We start from the raw sequence: 21,436 nt of genomic DNA, 5'->3' as shown, positions 1-21,436 counted from the left end.
ATTAGATATGTTCATCGGATTCATATAGGTATTAAAATTATCTTGCTTTTCGTTTCTTATTTGAGTAAATTAAAAATTATTATGGAGCTACTTTAACACGAATTGATTTTAATCTACATATACAACGTATACAATTTACATATACGCATACAACGATGCGATGGGATCTAAAAACCCTTCGTATTTTATTGTCAAGTTTTCAAAGAACATCGACTGCATGATAGAAGCCGTTGCCAATAGCAACTAACGATGTTTTCGTCAGTACCTGGCGGCAGTGCTTAGAACAAAGTTCACTTTCGGACATTTTCTATAGAGAACAAGAGATGTTCAAGAATAGAATATCGGTGGTAAGTCGAGCCCGAAACGTGGGCAAAGGAAGCAGCTTACAACTGTCGTCAAGTGCTGACGAAAATAATAGTGGTGGTGATAAACCAACACTCAGCCCATGCTTGATGACATCACTTCCATCCGGCTACGGTTCGCCTTCGGTTTCAACGGCAGTTGCTATAGACAAGGTGTCCACAATGGAGGTCTCCGATTCGACTAACCTGGGAGTGTGTGTTAAGGAAAATTTCTTTGCAATCGACGATAGTGGCGAAATACGGGAGAACGAATTGTTGCTGGAGGACGATGAGGACGGCGACATTACGAAAGATCTCGATTTTGCAAGCAAACCTTCCCCGTCGTTGTTTTCGGTTACATCATCGAGCACTCCGCGCACGCGGTTGCCAATCGGCCATGAGCAAACAATTGGAAACGGATTCGCACCGAACATTACAAAAGAATTTGAAGAGTTAAGCGCACAGCAGAGTAATATGAACGGGATGACAACGCACGCCGGTTCTGCATCGGACTTTCTTGTTCCCGAAGGGGCGATAACACCGCTACCCGTTAACAGATGGGTTGTTCCAGAAACGCCAGAAACAACTGGGCAACTACCGGGGAAGCTATTACCCGTTGACTCGGTAAAGATTACGGCCAGAAAGTTTCAGCGTAGATCTATTTCGTCTGCCATCGACGACCTAAATGAGATGTCGGCCGAATTGTTGCAATTTGTAAAATCCTTCGAGGAGAAGTATGCCATGCCCAAGCAATAATTTGCTTATTACTTGTATCGTTATAGCGATCAGTAGAAGATAGTTAAACGAAATGAGCATTAACGAATAAATATTCAAGATCCACTAGAAAAATGTAACAGAAACCGTTAATTTGTATGTAAAGGGCGTAGAAAATACATCAAACAAAATATTGGTGACCAGTTAAACAGGTTTTAGGAAGTTGTTAATTTAAAAATTTCGGATTAATGTCCACCTCGGATGAATGCAATGACAACGAAAATGTTTGTTTTCAAGAGATGTACACATATAGTTTCTATTTGTTCATTCATATTTTTCTATATCTCTTTGAAGAAATGTCTGTCGTTCAACCTTCGTCGTACGCACAAATCACGCCGCTGTTAACATAATCTTTTTTTTTTGTAAGCAGTACTGGGGTAATGCAGCATTTTGATATGTATATGATATTTTAAAACATCCTGAAGAACAACCATCATGATCTATATGACCACCGTACGTTGTCAGGTTGGTAGCGGTTGTATTAAGTTGACAGAAATTCAGTTAAATAAATTCTCTGACTCTCGTGAATCGTGCATACTACGCCAGCCAAAGATTCCTTGACGGTCACTTTTCGTCCGGTTGTTAACAACCTCCGCCGGTTGGATTCGGCGTGTCCTGTTGGGGAAACAATTTGTCTGCGACTTATCTTAGCTATTGATATGCTGGTATGTCGTTTTGTTTTACTCTCGTTTGCTTCTTTTAGTTTTGAATAGAACGTTTTTTCACACTCCTTGTCTGCATAATAAGTTTTTTGCCGCAGGCGATCGTGGTTTCGCGTCATTAATTCCACACCATTACATCTTTCTTGTAAGTTTCGGAATTTGTGTTCCTGTTTGTTTGTTTGTTCGTGTATGTTAGTAGGTTTGGGGTTTTCTTATTTGTACACTGATATGTCACTGATCTTATTCATGTTTCTTTCGAAGGGCTCACTCATGATCATATTCTAAGGATATATTTATATATTCGGGTTTTGATAAACTGTTTGCTCAGCCTCAACCGTGTCGTTTGTGCGTGTGTGCTCTCCGTGCCGTCCGGGTCCATTTGGGAATTCGGGCAGCCACTGAGGCGAAGCTGCTGGATAGTATCGAGATGGGAAATCGATGTAGACCGCTTCGAAGGGTTTAGCATTCGTTTGACTCACACGCGAATACTGGTTCGTTTGTTTTGTTATTTCACTTCGATAATGGACACGCTCGGCAAGGAAGAACACACCGTCGCTAACGATCCCGAGCCGATGTAAGAAAAACTGCTTGCGCTCTTTCCCTAGGAGCGTAACGTGTTCGCGTTGGTCCGTTTGTTCGCGAAGGAAAACCGCCTTCTAGTACTGGTCGGATGGTGTATTCAGTACGAATGCCTTCATCATCGAATGGAAATATTTGTTCTCGTATATTCGCTGGCGTAGAAGGAATCTGGCTGCGAAAATAGTTTATTCTTCTTTGTGCTTCTCTCCAGTGAAAAGTAGAATGCCTGTGCTGAAAGATAGCAAACGGACACGAATACGCTAGGCCCCTCCTCGGGGGAGTCAGGAGTTTGGACAAGAAACATGTTGAAGCTGGCTAGTCCTATGGTTAGCGATGGGGAATTCTCATAAAAATATCTCTCCTCGGACAGCATACAGTAGTAGGGATTTTTTGTCGTGTAAACCACATCATGAAGGTTCGTATAAGGATATACATATTATGAACAGCTTGCATGTCCTTTCTTCTTTTGTTTTGTTTAGATTATCGCATTCAACTATAACTTCTTCTTTTACTCGTCTCTTTGTGTATGTGTGGTTTTTATGTTTTTTTTTTCATGTAGCTTTATGTTTTGCGTGTATGTGTGTGTGTAATTTAAATGATATTAAAATGTTCTCACTTCGCATAAATGCGAGCTTTGGTAGTTTTGTCACTCTGATTTAAACTTTCACAGCAACTCCACTTTACTCCTGGAAACTTTACATTTAATGTATGTTAGAGGATTAAAAGTTCAAAATGCCTCAGCCAGTATGAATTTATGTATAGTTTTGTGTTTTGTTTTGTCAGTTTTTTTTAATTTTATTTAGCTTATATGTTACGAGTTCTTTCTTTTTTTTGCAGGATGCTCCTAAGACTAGTGGATTGTTAGCAATTTGGATTGGATTTGTTTAAAATTTCTCTTCCACTGCGCCTCTCGTCGTCGTGTAATCGTCGTAGTAGTATGTATATATGTATATGTACTTTAATGTATAACGATATGTTTTCATTGCATAAGAACCGATTATATCAGCAAGGGTATTTATTGTTTTGTTTTCAATCAATATTATGCTTGTAGTAGGTGTTCATTGTAATGGACGAAAAGTGTGAACCATGCTTCTCTTTTTTCTTATCACCCACATCCTCCTTCCACTAACTCCACAAATTATCATCTTCATCCTCATCATTATTGAACGTACAAGCCGAATGGAATAAGTAGGACACGTTTCGGTAGTGACAACAGCAATACACTTCATAACAACGCTAGAAATTTCTTCGAGATGTAGAGTAAAAGGATTTGGTTTTTCGTTAAGAGTGGCCTTAAATAGCCTTTTCGTTTGTTCGTTCTGTGGGCTGTACACTTGGCATCAATCACAGTAGGGAACAAAGTGTAGAGACACGAAATGTGAGGATAAAGTGGATTTCATATTTTGAAAATGTGTTTCCCATGCCACTTACGTGTTATTTGGGCGTTTTAAAAGTTTGATTGAATAAAAAAGGCTTGGAATAAACACAATCTGTTGATGCGATCAAAGGAACATTCGGCACTTTCATCTAACTTCTTGTCTTTGTTTAAAAAAATCCTAGTCGATTTTCTTTCCTTTTCGTAAAATATGTTTCCAAATTAGTAACATAAGCTAGAAATTGTTTTTTTTTCATGTGTTCTTTGACTTATGGTTCTTTAAGATTATTTTAAGGACATTCAGTGATATGTATTAGTTCCAGTTAAACGGTTTGTCTTTCATTCACGTGAACGATGGCATCAATTAGCACCGTTCTTTTCTTTCGCTTCTCAGCTCGCTTTTTCTTTTCGTTCCTTCCTTTTGATATGTTTGTCTATGTAACAAGTTTCTAATTGATTTTGTGCTGGTGTGTGAAATGTTAATTCTTATGTTCCGTTCAGCTCACTAGAATACTTGTTTGTTTTTTCTTTCAGTTGATTCGATTCGATTTTACTTGCAGTATTAGGCTCTGCTTGCGGAGTATTTGTGAGAATTTTAAAATACTTTACTAAACATTGCTTAACTAAACTACAAGGGGGGAATATACGCAAGATCATCAAAAGAAAAGGATAACTTTATACATACTAAATGCATGTTTGACGGTTAAGAACGTTAAACTATTTCAAAACTGAAAGTAATTCGGAGGAAATCTATTCGGTATATTCATCAGCTTGGTTGATTGGATTTTCAGTTTGATTTGATTTTGTGCTGGTTGAGTTTAAATATCTCTTAATGCTTATTGTAGATGATGCGCTTTTCACCGGCTGTATGCTCAATTTGGTGCTTTACCTAGAAAGAGGCAGGAAGGGAATGCTCAATTAGTCAAATATGAACTCGCCAATCGATAATGCTTTCCAAAGCGCCCACTTTTGACGTAAGTCCGTGGCATGCAAATTGATTCCGATTAGTATTGAATAATTTAACGAGTTTTCCGAAACACCTTACCTGATCGGCAGCAACCGTTCCGACGCAGAGCAGCGGATCTTTGAAGTACGAGCAAACCTTGGCGATGAAAAGAAAGGATAGGGAATAAATGTTAGAAAAAACGTACACGTGGCAAGGCGAAAAGTTCGTGTGATGTGGGGTTAATTGAAGGGGACTGTGGTTCCTGACGAAGGACGCCAATTGCTTGAAGGCGTATTCGTTGTCGATTTGATGAAAGGGTTTCCAATGGAAAATATCTTCTATAACGCTTACCTTACGCGGTACTTGCCGATGTCTTCTCTGCACCTGACAGCACAGTCCCCTGTGGAGTTGGGGCATGGACGACAACGACGACGACGACGGTGAACAAAAAGTTCGGAAAGAGAAGAAAAGAATCGAATTGTAATCGGGTGGATTATGGGAGCCTTCGTCATCTTAACGAGCCGGGGAAGGAATCATTCCGGTCAATGTCTGTCGCTGAAAGCGATCTTCTGGCTAAACTCGGGCGCTTAAAAGGATTATCGTTAGGGGAAAGATGATACTCGCCAGAACTCAACCCCTGTTGTCTGAGAGTTATCTAAACGAATTGGTTGTGATGGCTTTGTGAAATTATTTTCGCTCCGACTTTTTGCATTAACGTTCTTCAACGGAATTCCAACTTAACGCTCCGGCTGTAATATTCCGGCTTTTTTTGTGGTCGAAATGCAAAGAATGAGCTGACAAAAGGGATGTTATGAACGTCGGTGATTTAATCTTACCGTGTAATATCACAGTCACTGGATGTGATGCAATCTTCGCCGTACTGCTTGGCGACGATGGTCGGCGGTCGGCAGACGCTGGCCCCGCTGAGGGCGGAAATGTCGCAGACCAGCCCGGACTCGCAGTCGGAATCGTGCCTGCACAGCTCGCCGTACTTTCGCCCGTACAGCGGCATACACTGGCCCATTACTGAAAGAGGTGAAACTTTGGGTGGTGTTGGGTTCGGTTCGGGGGTTTTGGTTTTGTGGTCAACAAGTTAACAGTTCGAAAAAGACGGAAAGAAGAAGAGACGAGAAGAGACAAACACAGCAGACCGATCGATGAAAAGATAGGGAAAGAGAAAATAATGGCTCTAATTAGTTCGCCGACCGACTCGCGTGGCGCTGCCCTTTTTTTTTTTTTTGGGGCGCACACATTTAAACCACGAGCAGTCGTTTACAACTTACAGACGGGCAGGGTACAACATCGAGAAATAGAGAAGGTTAAGAAGTGGGAAACAACTACAGGATAAAGATTAGCTAGAAAATAGAGAACCGTTCCTAAAGCCACGGATGGAAGGCGCAGAAAAAGATAAATGTTTGTGATTTCGATTTGTTTCAAATTTTTGAAAACAAAAAGGATAAAATTGTTCATGCTTTGCGCAGATCTAACTTCAGTCTTTGTTTCACTTTTGGAAAAGACACAGATACTGAAAACATGTGCAATTTTATATCAGCTTCCATTGGATATGTTTGCATGAAAATAGTGATTGCTATGAAATAAGGTAATCGTTGCGAATTTACTGCTAATAAATTAATCCAAAAGCTTCTAAATTACTGCTGATTCCAAGTATTTTATGATAAAGTTGTAAACAGTGTCCATTATCATTTAGCAGCGTAGTTTCCATTAATTTTACTTTAAAAAGATATTCTGCTTATTTCTTACACTAAGTTAATCTGTGGACCCACTTATCATCCTATTTTTACTTTGTAGACGGAACAACAGTAGAATTTTGGGAAAAACGATAGAATGTATTCCGTCTGGATTTGATGATAGTTCATTGAATCAGAAAGCATTGTTGAAAATAAAAACTATGTAACTGTGTAAAGTACTATGAAATATGACCGTATTAGTGTGTAAAAATCATCATCTTTTTTAAGTGACCATATTTTTGATTTTTGCTTTTCACACATTTAAATTTAATGATTTAATAATCGCTACTTGTTGTAAAATAAATGAACAAATCGAAAAGAAGGTTTGACATTAAGGACAATTTTCTTTCTATTACCATGTCATACCAACAAAGTAAATTCAGTTCACCAAAAGTTTGCGTTTGTGTAAATGCGCACTAAAAACCGTCGGGCAACGAACGAAAACGTGGTACCGGTCTGGCCTCGATGGAGACGCCTGGTGGCGCGTGATCGTTTCGCATGGTTGACCATGGAGATATTTTTGGCCGAACGCGCGACGATGGGAGACAGACAAATTGTCACGCCTCCGGAAATCCTATTCGATACTCGGGTGCGGATAAAGTTCCGTGTCTAATGGGCGATGGGCAAACAAATTTCCTCTTGTCAGGCAGGTTTTTTGTTTTGTCCCGATGCCGAAACGACCAAAAACCACTTCGTCTGATTAATACATGAAGTGATGTCCGTCACGAGTGTAGTTGCAGGAGAGTGTACCAAAAACGTTGGAAATACGTGTGTATCGTTCTTTCTTGCACATTATGACCTCCATGGCCCCCTCCCCAATCGCAAACGAAAGGTTCAAGAAATATGTGTTTTCTTGTTTATTCGAAAACGAATCGAAACGTGCAGAACAAAAAATATCACAAAAAGGGACTTGTTTTTCGACATAACGACAATTCCGGGAAACGAAGCCAATAAAACTCGATCGGGCTGGAAAATAAATTATAGATCCTTATCTCTGGGGCCTCGGGCCAATCTCTCCGTGCAATACAAAAAGTTGATTGCATTCTGTAGAGGAAATGGAGGTGAAAAAGAACATTGGTAGAACCGAATTTGTTTGGTTTTTTTTGTCCCGATATTGCGTCATCCTGGTAGAATTTGAAGCGCAATAAAAATGCTGAAGAAAACGTCACTACACTTGAGGGTGTTTTCAATTGTTTTTTGCACCACAATCTCTCCATCCCATGTGTGTGTATGTGTGTGAGTGTAGCGCAGATCGATAGGAAACCCGGAACAATGCAAGGCGCTATGCAAATGAGTTTCCATAGTCAATAGAAGTCAAGTGTCGTCGCTGGTTGAATTGAAGTCATCCATATCCGAGTGTGCATTTGGGCGGGTTTCCCGGACGTAACAGGGGGTTGGTGCCGTGCCATCTTCATGAAGTGAACACAGGGGCAAAAAACAGGAAGATGCCAATTGTGACAACTCATGTCGGTTGAAACTGCGGTCGATGTAGGGCGTGCAAATAAAAGCACAAAGAAACCATGTTCAACATCAGGGAAAAAATTAAAAGCCCCAAGGGTCTTGTTCTACTGAGCCCTTGCCAAGCCGTCACCGTCGTTCACCTCTCTTTCACTCCTTCTCTCTGTGTGAGGACCATAAAACATTCAACCAAGGCAGTCACCAGCGGTGCCATTTTGGTGCCATTGCGAAGAAGCCCCGGTTCTCGTGCGACAGACACGGCGCGAAGCCTAAACGTGTAAGCGGGCGGACAGTGGGCCATGTTTGTACTTGAACTGCGCACAAACCACCCACAAATACTGCCGTCCAGCTAGGCGTACGTCAGGCATGGCTCACCTCCCCGTTTCCCCTCGAGGGCATCCGCACTGGAGTGGAGGTTACTTTGGCCTTTGCAGCAGGCGTTTTGTGAAACCCACCGGTAACTGTATGTATGTGTGTTTGAGAATGAACTTTACTACCTTCAGTTGGTAGGACGTTTTGCCGCATGATATTTATGAAGTTACACATACGCTCGCCAGCTACTTCTACCTTCGCCGTGGGTCCTTTTTGGTTTTCAGCAGCATGCCTTTGTGCGGAATCGCTGGGTTGAAACAAATCTACGTCGTTCTACGTTTTGCCACTTGTTATTACGTGGAAGAGTTTATGCCGCAGTAGACTCAGGGGATAGCATCACAGAATGGTTAGATAACCAGTGTCCATTGTGTGATTTGTCACTTCAATTTTATCGTGGTAAGCATTTCATTGAGTTCTAGTTCTGGGGATATAATGCTTTACATCTTTGATATAAGCTGTTTAAAAAAATATTTTTTATAAATACTTCAAAAGTTTTGTGGTTTATCAAATGGTTTAAGGAACCTGTTTTTTCAATTATTTGCAAAGTACTTTACAACGTGCTTTCTGACTTCAATAAATTTGTGGTTTTAATATGATGGATGATGTTTATAACAACACAATCAATGTTTCAATATTGTGGACAAAAAGGAATACAAAACCTGTTTTAGGTTCATTGAGTTTTTTGGATACAACCAGTAAGACTGACTAAAACCATAAAAAATAATTTCTATTATTTATCTATTCCTTAAGCTTGACATTTTTGTAGAATATATAACGCCAAAGCACAATTTTGTTACAAATTTAAAAACTTTGAAAAGGTAGCTTTTAAAATACAGAAATGTGTCAGAAACAAACGCTAAATACCGAAACTGAAGAAATCATTATTTTCAACGACTTAGGATTTGTTCAAAACTTATGGTAAGCAATTTATTTCAGTGAAATGTGATTGAATTATTTTATGTAAACCTGTTGGTTCTTGTTTAGTAAGCAATCTTTTGCAGTTGTGATAATTTTATTTAACTAACATATCATAATGTATATAAGAACACTTCGGATCCATGTTGACATACTCATTGTAGTATTTGTTATCTTCCAGCTAAGTCGTTGACTTTTCAACCGGCTTTCTTAGTAACTGCGTTATAAATCAGAGCATTATCAGTCGGTTCATTGGACTGCCATCGTCCGGAGATTATTGCTTCGATTCGATTTCGCGATGGAATTATGAATATTTTATTACCTTTACGATTTTCCCGCAAATTTGGCTGTACTGGGAATCGACGAACATATCCAACTGAACCCATCCCTTGCATGGCAACTTGTCCGGATCGCCTTTTCCATTAGCTGTGATGCTTTCGGAGAGCGATATTTCTTCCCTTTATCACGACATTAACGTACTAGGTAAGTGGGTTGGTAAATCAAGGTGGGCCAGGCTATCCTTACCTTGAAAAAAAGGAAATCTAATCCCGCATGACGGGCTACGGACATTAGCCGGTTGTACTCTTCTAAAAAAAATAAAACAAAAACTACGACCGACCGAGGTTTGCTAGAATGCCAATCCCAAATCCACCAGACAAGCTAAAAACCCGCTCCGAAACCGATATAAAATCCCCCAAAATGACAGAGGATTAGGGTCGACAATATAGGAGGAGATTGAGATTTGTGTTCTGCTGCGTTTGGCGTGAATGACCCCCCCTTTTTTCCAGAGGGCTGAACGCCGGGATCGGAAAAGTGGCTGCTTGACCTAAAGCCAGCGCAACCGTAAGCGTAAATAAATAACATGAACCCGCTCCGGGCCTCATAAAACCGTTCACAGCAAATTGATCCAATAATCCAATCGCTGATGAACCCACATTACCGCGATCGGCGATGCGGACCCCCCGGGGTGGCCAGGGAACGAGAGGGACTGAGTAGCGCCGGGATCACAAAGTTCTCGCAACCACCGACGCAAACTGGAATTAATATAAAACTTTCCCTTTTCCACGCCCGACACCTCCGCAAGGAGACACGCTGTACCTCGAACGGTACGTGGGCAACGATGGTTTTCTGGCTAGGGTATCGGATTTTAATTTCCTTTTTGATAATTTAGCACCGACCACCGGCGGTTTTCGGTTCGCGGTCCGTGCGACAGCCCGCTTTGGACGGGTTGCTTATGGAAAACTCATTTTAATCGTTTCGCTGGCCGTATTTTCCGCGAAGTTATAAGCAGATTTTAAGCGACACAAAAGCCGTGGGAGTTCCGTGCCGACCGATGGGAAGAGATTAAAAAGAAGTTAAATTACTTCCGTCTGCCGGTTGGAGATAATTATCATAACTGAAGATGGAAATATGCTCTTGAAGTGGTGCGAAAAATATTAATCATCTAAGACAGAACAAGTTTTCGTGATTACAAGAAATGAGAAGCCCCAAAAAATCAAGTATTTAGTCAGTCATTTCATCATAATTACCCAATCATACCATCGCAAATCGTGTTCGGTGATTAGATGTTTCTTATGCTTCCGACATCCTTCCGTGAATGAAGGATTGAGATTTTTTGTTACGATAGCTGGTGTTTTTCCAAATTCGGAGGGATCGCGATAAGAGCGTCCTTTTTTCATAAAGGACATTTTTTCGCATTTCTCAATCAACAACAAAGAGGAACTGGCCGGATGAAAATAGAAGGAGACAGAACAGCACAGCAGATGGTAGGTAGAGAAACACACAGAGAGGGAGGGAACCCATCTAAACATGCGTGAAGAGAAAGGGCACAAATTCTTGGTGTTCCGCCAGGACGAGGCCCGACCATTCTTACCACTATCGACGATGACGCAAATGTATCCGGGGCAGCAGAACTCGTTCGCCGAGCAGACCCGGGAGCAAGGATCCGGCTCGTAGCGCGGGCTTTGCTGTTCTTCGTCGAGGATTTCATTCTGTAACGAAATAGCGAACGACATGGAGCAGGTTACGTGAAAGGTTAATATGGTTCGTTCGCCGGGTACGGTTGATGGAGAAGTGGTTGAGCGTAGGAAATCTGTTCGCGTAATCTCATTTGTATATCTTGCGTGTGGGAAGCAATTAATAAACGTACTTTTGGTAGAACTTTTAATACTAGAATGTGTGGTGGTAAACACGCTTTATGGTAGGAAACTTTAGAAAATAATAATGTTTTCTCGAAGTAACTTAAGCAATCATCCGTAACAGAACCCTTTCTAATATGGAAAAGGTTTTCTTTGCTTACATCCTTCGAGACGTCTGTTGCTTTGCACGTTTGTCTCACCAAAAACCCTCCAACATGGTGCGGACCGGTACGTTTTTATTGGAAAACTTTAGTTTTAATTTTCCGACGTATGTCACGTTCTCTTGATCTTTGTTTCGCACGTTCCACGACGTTTCACGTTCAAGGCAGACCCCAGAGCGAGGTTTTCCTTTCAACCTTTCTGTCGCTGCTCGGATTATCGGACGGGAAAGTTTGCGCGTGGACCCTTTTTTGTTGTGGAATGAAATTAGACAACCACGTCCGCTGGAGGATCGTTCTGGATGATCAATATTTATGCTGTGTAAGGCGAGAGGACACCCCCGAGGACCGGCGACATGGACCAGGCACTTTCACCGACCGTGCCGTGCAAACAAGGCACATGTTATGTCCTTAACATTGCCGTGGTTTTTGTTGTTTGTCTCGCCTGCCGGGATCGCGCATGTGACTCTCTGGCCAAACAAAAAACAAAAACGATAATGGAAGCAACGACGAACCAAATTTCGCATGAAACCTCATGCTTCGAAACTGCAAACCATGAAACTCGGTGTGCTTCCCTGCGCCCGAACGCCGACCGATATGCGGAACGGCGGGGGAAAACTTTTAACATATCGTGCGCCGGATCGTGTTGAGCTGCAGAATCCTAATTCCGGACCCGAAACCACGGAACGATGGCCTCATCCGGGACGAGGCTGTCTCCGTGCTGCGGCGATGTGTGACGTGGTGGCAGATTAAATTACCATGTAAATGTTATTACCCGTCGCAAGCACTCGCTCTCGGAGCTCCCGGAGCTCGGTAGGGGCTGAAGCTTTTTCCCGGGGCTTCGGAAGCCCCAAACCGAACATTTTCGCGCGATAGTATAATTAGTTTTTCGGTTGCGTGCGGTATTCCGTTTTGATGCCGAATCGAACATTCAGCCCGACGGTGAGTCCTTGAGCTTGAATTAACGGACGCTGAACGTGGGAAAGTCAAATGAAAAAAAAAACCCCCCAACTGGAAAACAGTTCTAAGTTGCGTGCAAAACGGGCGGATCAACGGACCCCACCGAAAGGTGAAGTGATGTTATTTATTTGATCAATATCCATTAATAACTTTTGGCTCCGCGCCGTGTGAAATGGGATTTTATTATGCGTTCGAAGTCGAATATGAAATTATCAATCAATATTTAAAGTTTGTTCAAAAACATTTGTTATTATGTTTAAGGATTTTTAATGTAAATAATTCCAATTTTCTGTGATACTAAAATTTCTTTTGATTTTAATTTGCTTTTAAGTACGAAACATTGTTGAAATGATTTTTTTCGAAATGCAACGTACTTTAATCGATCAGCAAAAAAATGGGTATATTTTCATCCTAGAAATTTTTGAAATTCTTATATTTCTGCCATCGAAATATATCTCGACACAAAAAAAATCTTTCGGTTAATTTATTGTTTCATTTTGTTTCGGTCGGTTTTCTTCAATTCATTGTTATAAACCATGTTCCGTGAAAACCCCCAAGTTTTTTTTAAAGTAAAATAGTATAAATTACCTCCATGTGCAGTAGGACCTCAAATTTTTCGGTTCTCGTCAGTATTGAAGGAAAAGTTATTTTACTACAATCCAGGCTGAAACAAACTTTCATTCTTTCGATAAAATCTTTTAAAATATATTTTTCTTCTTAAAAAAATGGAGCCGGAAAAAAGGAGGTTGATATTGCCACAAAGTTATCATATTCTTTACTTTCGTTGTTCATTTCGACTATCGCAACGATTGAATACATAATTCAGTTTTTTTTCAGCGGAGAACAAAATTTACTACGAACGCCCGAGAAAAGCCAAAGGTTAATTGTTTTCCAGCACGGCAGGTGCCAAAACCAAACATACCAGCTTCATATCGCCGGTAAACTACTTTCGATACTGCAATCAACTAATTTATGTTTTTTATGTGAGTTTTGCAGATAACTGAAGCATTTTCAAATTAACACATGTACCAGTTTCATGCTATGCGAGCATGTTTTGCACACGGTTTAACCATTTGTTTGCACGACAACATGCCAACACTTTGGCATGATGTTGACATACGTTTTATTCGCTAAATAAATGCTTGGGTTGATTTCTAAGCACGCACAAGTTGATCACAGAAACAAATAAAAAAAACAAAATTCTGGATCCAAACAATGTTTCCAAACTTTCATCCTTCGGGACGTGGGTTGGAAAAGCGGGTTTCCCTTTTTTATTGAGCCAATTACGCGCGGCTTACATTTACGGTTGTCATAGAGCGCAAACGAATTATCTGATGACTGGCATCAACACCTTCCGAAGCCGAAACCACGCAGTGTGTCCTTGGAAAGGCAGGAGCAAAAAACACCCCCAACGGAAGAAAAATGGGAAAGGAAACTCTGGCTTAAGCACGCCATAAGACACTGGCATGCGATCGCCAGGCTTAACCATCCCAGCTCCGCACCCAGCATTAACGATAATAAATAGTACCCGGTAAAAGAAATAATGGGTACAATAACCGGCAGGCAGCAATAGTCATTTATATAATAGAAAAAAAAAACAGAGGAAGAGTGCGGTCGATGCTGTTGTCCACCGGATTCGATGCCTTCGGAGGGTCTATTTGTTCTGACCCGTGTACAAATGTTTGTCCTGGTCCGGGGTATTGCTGGGCTTCTGTTGTGGTGGAAAGGGCAATCGTCCGATGATGTTGTGTTTATATCGATGCGAATGATAAAATATCGATTTGCAAACATCAACAAACGGAAATGAAAGATGAACAAGCCCGGCTTTGTTTTACTTGTTTTCCCGGGCCGTGCTTTCTACATCGTTGGTTTTGTCCGCCAAAAGGTTCAATTAATATTAATATATAAACACAGGCGAACTGTTTATTTTAACTTGACGGAAAACTTTCATGTTTTTCGGTTTGTGTGGTGGTTTCGATTTTTTTTTTCAATTTTTGGAATGAAAATTTATTCTTAAGGAAAAATGTTTGAATTAGTTTCATCAAGAAATACAAACGATACATGCGGAAAAAAATGACGCACCCTAATATAATATCATTTTTGCAAATGCTCACATTGGAAACTGGTTGATAAAATAGTTATACTAAGTACGGAGAGAAAAAAAAGTAACCGACAAACGTAGCTTTCGCCCGAGTGCGTAATCTTATTTTTGCGGATACCGATAACATTATGCAGGGGGTGGTTCGAACAGCACCGGCACCTACCTGAAGGAACGATTGCGGTCGGTAGGCTCCACCGTGGCTGCCGTAGCCCATGTTGGCGAGCATTTCTGGCGAAAACCGATTGAACAGTCCACCCCATGCGTTTACGCTTCCACCGAGCAGGAGAATCGCACCGATGGCCATCCAGAGGGCGGGAGATTTCATGCTGACGGGGATGATGAGGGGGTGCGGCTGGAAAAGGCAAGAGCAAAAGGAGGCGAGAAAGGAAGAGAAATAAATCAGAGTCGATTTGAATAACGGCTGATGATCGATATTGAGTTACGGGTATTTTATGCTGAAATCGTATGAAACGGCACGGCGTGGCAAGAGGTTTATACAATAAGAATGTACAGGCATCATAAAAAAGCGTCACTCAGACGTTTCTACACATGGTTAGCCTATGCATAAACTACTCAATGTGGTTAGTTTGTTGAAAAACTTTCTTATTTGTTTTTCAATTTAATTGACATAGTATTTTTAAAAAAGATTTTTTGATGTTTTCGTTTTCATTTACACCCTATTCCTTTTATAATAACGCTATATATTTCGTGTTGTTAACTTATTGGTTTACAATCACAAACACATATTTTGAGTTTTTATGTCAAAGCTTTGAAATTCACGCACGCACAGATGGTTGTTCAAATACGTCACAAACAAGCAACTTCCATGGATCAATTTCTTTTAAACGGCAAGCTCGAATGCAATTTTTCAATTCTTTTCACCCCCCTACAGTAATCAATCATGCTAAGTCACTCTGGGACGCACAGGACATTGTGTTTTTTCCTTTTACTTCGACACACTATAGCTTTTTCCTTTTTGCCTTTGTCACCTGCAAGGAAAGTAGATATATATCCCGGCTTACAATGACCGCTTCCTTCCCGTTTGGCCCGGGTCCGGTTCAACCCCGGGGAAACCACAGGACATTTATATGGAATATATGCAAATTATTCATCGGTTCAAGTGCACACAGGGGCCGGTGCAAACTCGGTGAACTTGAATTTTCAGTCAACTCGTATTACTCATGTGTGTTTTTTTCCGTTCCGACGTTTCCTATGTACGTACACAATTGGCATCGGGGGTTTGGTTTTGGACGAGTTTGCCTTTTTTGTTTTGAACTCCTGGCAAACAGAAAATGTTCTGGCACAATCACTAGGCTGAGGAACAAGAAAACGTGACCGGAGGGTTGTTCCCGCAGGACGTAAAATGACATCCGCAAAAAAAGTGCATAGCAGTTGCAATCGTTCGGCATTGCCGAGCTGCAGGAAAAGTTTTCCCGTGTGATGGAAAACTACCTTCATTCGACGGTGATGAATATGCTATCGCGAAGGTTGCCTCTTTCGCCGTGTAGTTTTACGCTGATGGAACATTTCGTTTTTGCTTATTCCTGCTGACATGCAGGACGTGGTAGAACTAGTTTTCCTTTGCCTGGCCCAGGTTGTTATGGAAGTGGAAATTCGTACGCGTGGAACTGGAATGTTAACGAACGATAAAAATGCAATAAATGTCATACGCTAAAATGCATTTTCTAATGGTTCACTGGTAAGTGTTGGCGCGCATTAAGCGTTTATCGTCTTTAACAGACTTACTACTTGATGTTTATTGCCTGGGTGTACAATTGCTTCCCTGTGATAAATCCTCGGTATTTGACCATAAGTGCATATTTCCAGGAAGTAATATCTTGCAGTTATAATCAAGTAAATTATGATTTTTGTGTAATAAAAGGCATATTTCTGGTCATGTACCATCTATTACCTTCGCACTATTCTTTGAATGCCTTTTTTCCAACGCAGTTTCATCAAAGATAATCATTACATCTCGTTAGATTCTATTTAAAACTTCCTCTATAAGAGGATTTAATTATAAGTTGTGTGTTTGTGACTTTTTTGATTATGAGTGAACTGTTTTCTTTTTCAATGATAATCTGCTTGGAATATCTACTTAATGATTACACATTTTTAAAATTTACTTTACTCTGTTTTTTTATTTGTATAGTCTTCTTCTTCTTCTTGGCGTAACGACCTCTTGGTCATGCCTGCCCGTTAAGGGCTTACGAGACTTGTTTCCCTGTTGTACGTGGATAGTCAGTCCTCTCGTACAGGGGAGGGTCCGGTCTCGGTTGGGATTCGAACCCACGCCGTCGAGGTGGTGAGCCCCGGCGCTCATGGCCCGATGTTCTAACCGGCGCTACCGCTCGGCTGTCGCGGACCCCCATATTTGTATAGTATTATCTCTTTTAAAGTTAACAGGGAAATGAGTATAATTATCTGGAAGGGGGGGGGGGGGGGGGGGGGGGGATTTGAATTATAGCTTCAACACACATAATTCCTTTTTTCCTAGAAGCTTTAGGCCGAGAACCCATATCAGTTAACACCTCGTTCAGTGACGGCCCAGTGTTCGACCTGTTACGTCGACCATTAAATACTTGCCAACGTCCGATTGCCATCACTTGTGATAGCACTAGCACAAGATAGCTGCACTTTCAGTGGACCATCGATTTAATGAATATGCAAATCGACCGTTTGGTTTAGGAGGTCCCAGACGGTATGGCTATTGATCGAAGATTCCTTGGTGTATGGAGGGCTGTTAGGATTCTCGTTTATTGTTTCCACAGTAAAGACAACCAAGCGGACTGCAAAATGAGGTTTTAAAATTTACATAAAATACTTCACAGTGCAGTGCTTCATTGGGAATTTGAATTTATCCTCGTGCGCCCGTGTAGTCAAAACTTGGCAACTTTTAGGATGGGCTGAACTGTAGCTCAGATGCCGCTGCAAAACACACCCCAAGCGTCTGATGTGCTGCGTAATATGTGCAGCGTAACAGCAAACAACCATCAATCAAACCTACCGGGGGGAGGCAAAGAACATGATGTATTTTTTGACGCATGCGAAAGCAAAACGTGCCCAACATCAACAAGTGATAAAGGTGTGTCATGATGAATGATATTTTGTCAACCTAGCACGAAGCGCTGGACTGGACTCACGTTTACCAGAGCTATTAATGTAGGCTGAAAAGGCTCGGGTCAACTCGTTCAGTGCTGAATCGTTATCAGGGTTAAAAAATTACACTCCTAATGTTTTTTCTTTAATGGTGTACATCCGTACCGTACGAAAACATTAATTATTTACGCCTAGAAAACATTTAGATATCGTTATGATTATCATTTACAGGTGACCTGTATTTTATGATTAGCCTAAGTTCTAAACTCTTGTCCTTGAGGCTTTTTTCAAAACAAACTGATTAAAAATTAATAGCATTCTCTTGTGTGTTGCGTCAAATTACATTTCCAACGAAACAATTACAACGAAAAACACTTAAGTTTTGCTTAGAAATCTTTCGTTGCACTTATACATTTTCAGGACCGTTTTAAAGTTCTTTTCAATATCAAATCTATGTTACGAAACTAATATAATGTATTTTATTAAATGCAAAAATACTCAAGAAGTATATATTAGCAAGTTATTACACGCAAACGGGTACGTATCGACTAAAACACTGCCCTTACCTTCCGAGTGATGTAAATTCGCTGCTTCCTAGACTCGTCAAAAATAGTTTGACTGCCGGAAATCGCTGTTCGGTCGCTGGGAAAAAGCCCCAAGCTCGCTTCCGATTCAGATTCCTAGTAATCCCTTTAAGGTCACCGAGAGAAACACTTTGACACTGACTTGGCCGCCTTTCGTTAGGGCTCAACTTCTAGAACTTCTGGTGCCTCGAGCACTCGGTGATATCTGACGAGAAAAACGACGCACAAAAGATAAAACACGCGTTAGTAACACACGAGCACGGAAAACACACACATTAGCACACACGAGTTCCGTCACTTTCACACTCTGCTGGGTCGAAGAGAAAGGAAAAGCTCCACGGGAAAAAAGGGAAAGCCACCCTAGGCAGGAGCTGCGATTCAGGAAGCAGTTCGCTCAAGGATGTGTAAAATTAGAGGCGAGATGAACTGAACCTTTCCGTCGTCAGCCTTCTGCCAAGGGTTGGTTTCCGTCGTCCTTGCGAACAATTTTCAGCCAACAATCGCCTCAGCCTGAACCGCAGCGCTTCTGTCTCAAGATGATTACTATTTTGCGTTCCACTTCACCACCTGCAAACACACTATAGTGCGGTGCTGACAAGAGCAAGCCAGAGCCGTCCGAGCTCGGAAGCTGTCGTGGGGGACTGCGAAAACTAGCGAGCTAAACGTTCGATGCCACGGTCCGAATTGAACTGCCCGTCGGTGGCTCGGGCTAGCTGAACTAAATTGTCCGAGGACGAATGCCGAAGCGCTGCACTTTTTTTTCACGCTCGAGAAGGACGAGAGCGTCGGCGGTGAGAATAGCTTTTCAAGGCAACTCAATTGCGAGAAAATGTTAAGCGAGCGAAAGTGTGGATGGATCTCATCGAATACCCACGAGGAACTACTAAGCCATACGGGTATTGTTGAAGCTTTTTTCCATACTGCTGTGTTCACTTAGCTGACGATTATATTAAGGTAGGGGAAGGTAAGGAAATATGCACTACTTAAAAGAATATTATAGTTAACGCACGGCTGCTGGGATTGGGTTAAAAAAAAATTTTACTTTATTTCCCATAACCTATGCGGGTTGTTACCCACCTAACTTGTTCTAGGACTGAATAACAACTAACGATCGGTTCGCGGACTGGCGGTTAGCGTCCTGAAAACTGCAACGCAGCATAATGGTGGTGGTCCGCTTGATTGATCCGCTGACTTTATGTTTCTAGTAGTCCTTTAAATCGTTTCGATCAACACAAGACACAAGAATATAACATTCACTAATGCTTGGTTTGCCAAATGTTTATTTGATTACTCCCTATTGTTCTTATCTACCATTACATTAGTTATTGTGGTATGAAGTAAATTTTTGGTTGGTATTAATAAGTGTTTGAGAGTTTTGATTTTTTGCTTAAAACAACTTGTGCTACAAGAATAATTTTCTCCTGCTTTAACGTGTTAGCAAAATCATTATCTTCATTTTTGGGGATGGACAAATTTAACATGAGCGAAAGAGGATGAATTACGGACCAACATTAGAGCTGTTACAAGCCAACACACCTCAAGAAGGGACACCTTTGATGTTCCCTACAGCTATTACATTCCCCTGAAATAAATGAGAGGGCTTGGGAGTTGTTAAAACAAATAAACACGCTGCCAAAGCTGCTCCAACTCGTGAGCACGCGGTATCTCACCATGCGTTCCGAAAGCGAGCGAAATACAAACTTCGTGCGCAAACTCCGCGAAACGCATATACCATACATCCTTGGTCCTGTGGCGTACCGTTCGCCGGAGCAAGGTACGGAAAGCATAGGAAATGTTTCGAATTCGGAATGAGTACTACGATGACGCGGTTTGCGAGTGTTTAGATGGTTACTGATAGCATCGTGGGGTAGGCATGGGTATGGGTCAGCTTCTTAAAAAGTTTGACCTCGTCGCTACCGAGGCTAACGTGATAATATTTAGGAGAGCCCAGCATGGGGAGTTATGGTGGGGGTGGTGGTAGGGGGTGAAACATTTCTGAAATACAAAGTTCCTCATTACCATCGATTCTCTCTTGTTTATTCTTAAAATTTGGTTCTGCGTTTGTTAGAGCTTCGGGGCGACACACGAGTGAGTCCAATTTCTTCACAAACATGTTGCCCTAGGCTTCGTGGAATTTATTTTAAAAGTATCTCAACCGAACCGAGCGAAACTCACGTAAAGTTCAACAGTGAGAATTTAAAAATAATAACGAGATGTTACACAAACTCCATCACTGTTTCGGTCCACTGCGCGTTCACCAACGGTCGAGCAACATGTTGCCGCTATTTATTATTCATGAAATGAAACCCTCCAAATAGAGCGCACATCTACATGACTTCAAATTCATTTCGGTGTTCAGCGATGCACAGGCTAATGGGTGCATCGGCAAAATTTCAATGCTATGAATTTTTCATACCGTAAGTGGACCAGGCGGACCGACGGTTATGCTAATCTCTTATGTGGGTGAAATTTCAGGTCCAAAGCAACGACGAATGGTTGTCTTGCTTTGCTGGGTAGTTTTGTTTACTGATAAAAATGGAAAGTTATTAAAAAAAGACACGAAACGCTGGTTCGTAATAAAACATTCAAAACTGTCCAGAATGGCGTAGTCTGCATTGTGTGCATTGTGACTCACAATGACGGCTCGCGAAGCCTGTTCCGGAGGGCTTAACAGGAAAAGCGCAGTGATTGATGTTGGTGGCACGTTTTCTCGAAACTGTTTCCCGAGAGAAGGAAATGTTCTCTTCCTCTGGAGGGGTGTTGAAGCGTTCCTTTTTTGCTAAAGTCTACATCGTTAGCGGAAAGAAATCGATTCTTTTAGGTCAACCGTTCCTAGGATTCGTGGAAAGGATGAATGGCAGGATGAAAAAATGTCGACGTTGACGTAGGTTGGGAGTTCTTCCGACGTGGGCGTCCGAAATTTACAGCGTGGGCATGTTGGCGCACCGTCGTCCTGGGGTTGGATGAAAAATGATGGCGCGAAGGATGCGAATAATCAAAATTGCATAACCGGCAGCGACAGATGATTGAACAGCCGTTATCGTCCGATGGATGCAGATGGCATTAAGCATCCCGAGGGCACTTGTCGCCCGGTTCGGAAGGAAGATCAATTTCCTCCAATGCCGATCGTTTCGATGAATTATAAAAAAAACACACACATTGATGCTTGAAGGTTTTGTTGAGTGATTTTTCTAAAAAAAACACTTCATTTTGTTACCAACATTAA

General features: G+C 41.5%; 2 protein-coding genes across 2 annotated transcripts; one reads left to right on the top strand and one right to left on the bottom strand.

Annotated features, from left to right (window-relative positions):
* The first annotated feature begins 323 nt into the window (after positions 1–323).
* On the top strand, positions 324–1,118 carry LOC131264150 (uncharacterized). The gene has a single exon (XM_058266439.1). It carries the CDS (start codon positions 324–326, stop codon positions 1,095–1,097), a length of 774 nt encoding a protein of 257 aa, XP_058122422.1. The 3' UTR covers positions 1,098–1,118.
* Positions 1,119–2,844: 1,726 nt separating this feature from the next.
* Positions 2,845–14,852, bottom strand: LOC131264775 (prohormone-3). Its single transcript, XM_058267044.1, has 6 exons — positions 14,691–14,852; positions 11,044–11,161; positions 5,514–5,703; positions 5,029–5,077; positions 4,777–4,833; positions 2,845–4,620 (listed from the first exon to the last, which is right to left on the bottom strand). The coding sequence occupies exons 1-6, from the start codon at positions 14,850–14,852 to the stop codon at positions 4,561–4,563; spliced, it is 636 nt and encodes a 211-aa protein (XP_058123027.1). The 3' UTR covers positions 2,845–4,560.
* Between the last annotated feature and the right edge of the window lie 6,584 nt (positions 14,853–21,436).

This window comes from Anopheles coustani, chromosome 2 (assembly GCF_943734705.1).
Source record: "Anopheles coustani chromosome 2, idAnoCousDA_361_x.2, whole genome shotgun sequence".
Lineage (NCBI taxonomy): Eukaryota > Metazoa > Arthropoda > Insecta > Diptera > Culicidae > Anopheles > Anopheles coustani.
Note: the sequence above shows the minus strand (reverse complement) of the source record. Positions and strands in the feature narration are given on the sequence as shown.

Coding starts and splice junctions, on each gene's coding strand:
- LOC131264150 (XM_058266439.1), top strand. CDS start 324: ATGTTCAAGAATAGAATATCGGTGGTAAGTCGAGCCCGAAACGTGGGC.
- LOC131264775 (XM_058267044.1), bottom strand. CDS start 14,852: ATGAAATCTCCCGCCCTCTGGATGGCCATCGGTGCGATTCTCCTGCTC. Junction 5,078..5,513: donor AGTGACTGTGATATTACACG/GTAAGATTAAAT, acceptor CCAACTCCACAG/GGGACTGTGCTGTCAGGTGC. Junction 4,834..5,028: donor ATCGGCAAGTACCGCGTAAG/GTAAGCGTTATA, acceptor TTCATCGCCAAG/GTTTGCTCGTACTTCAAAGA.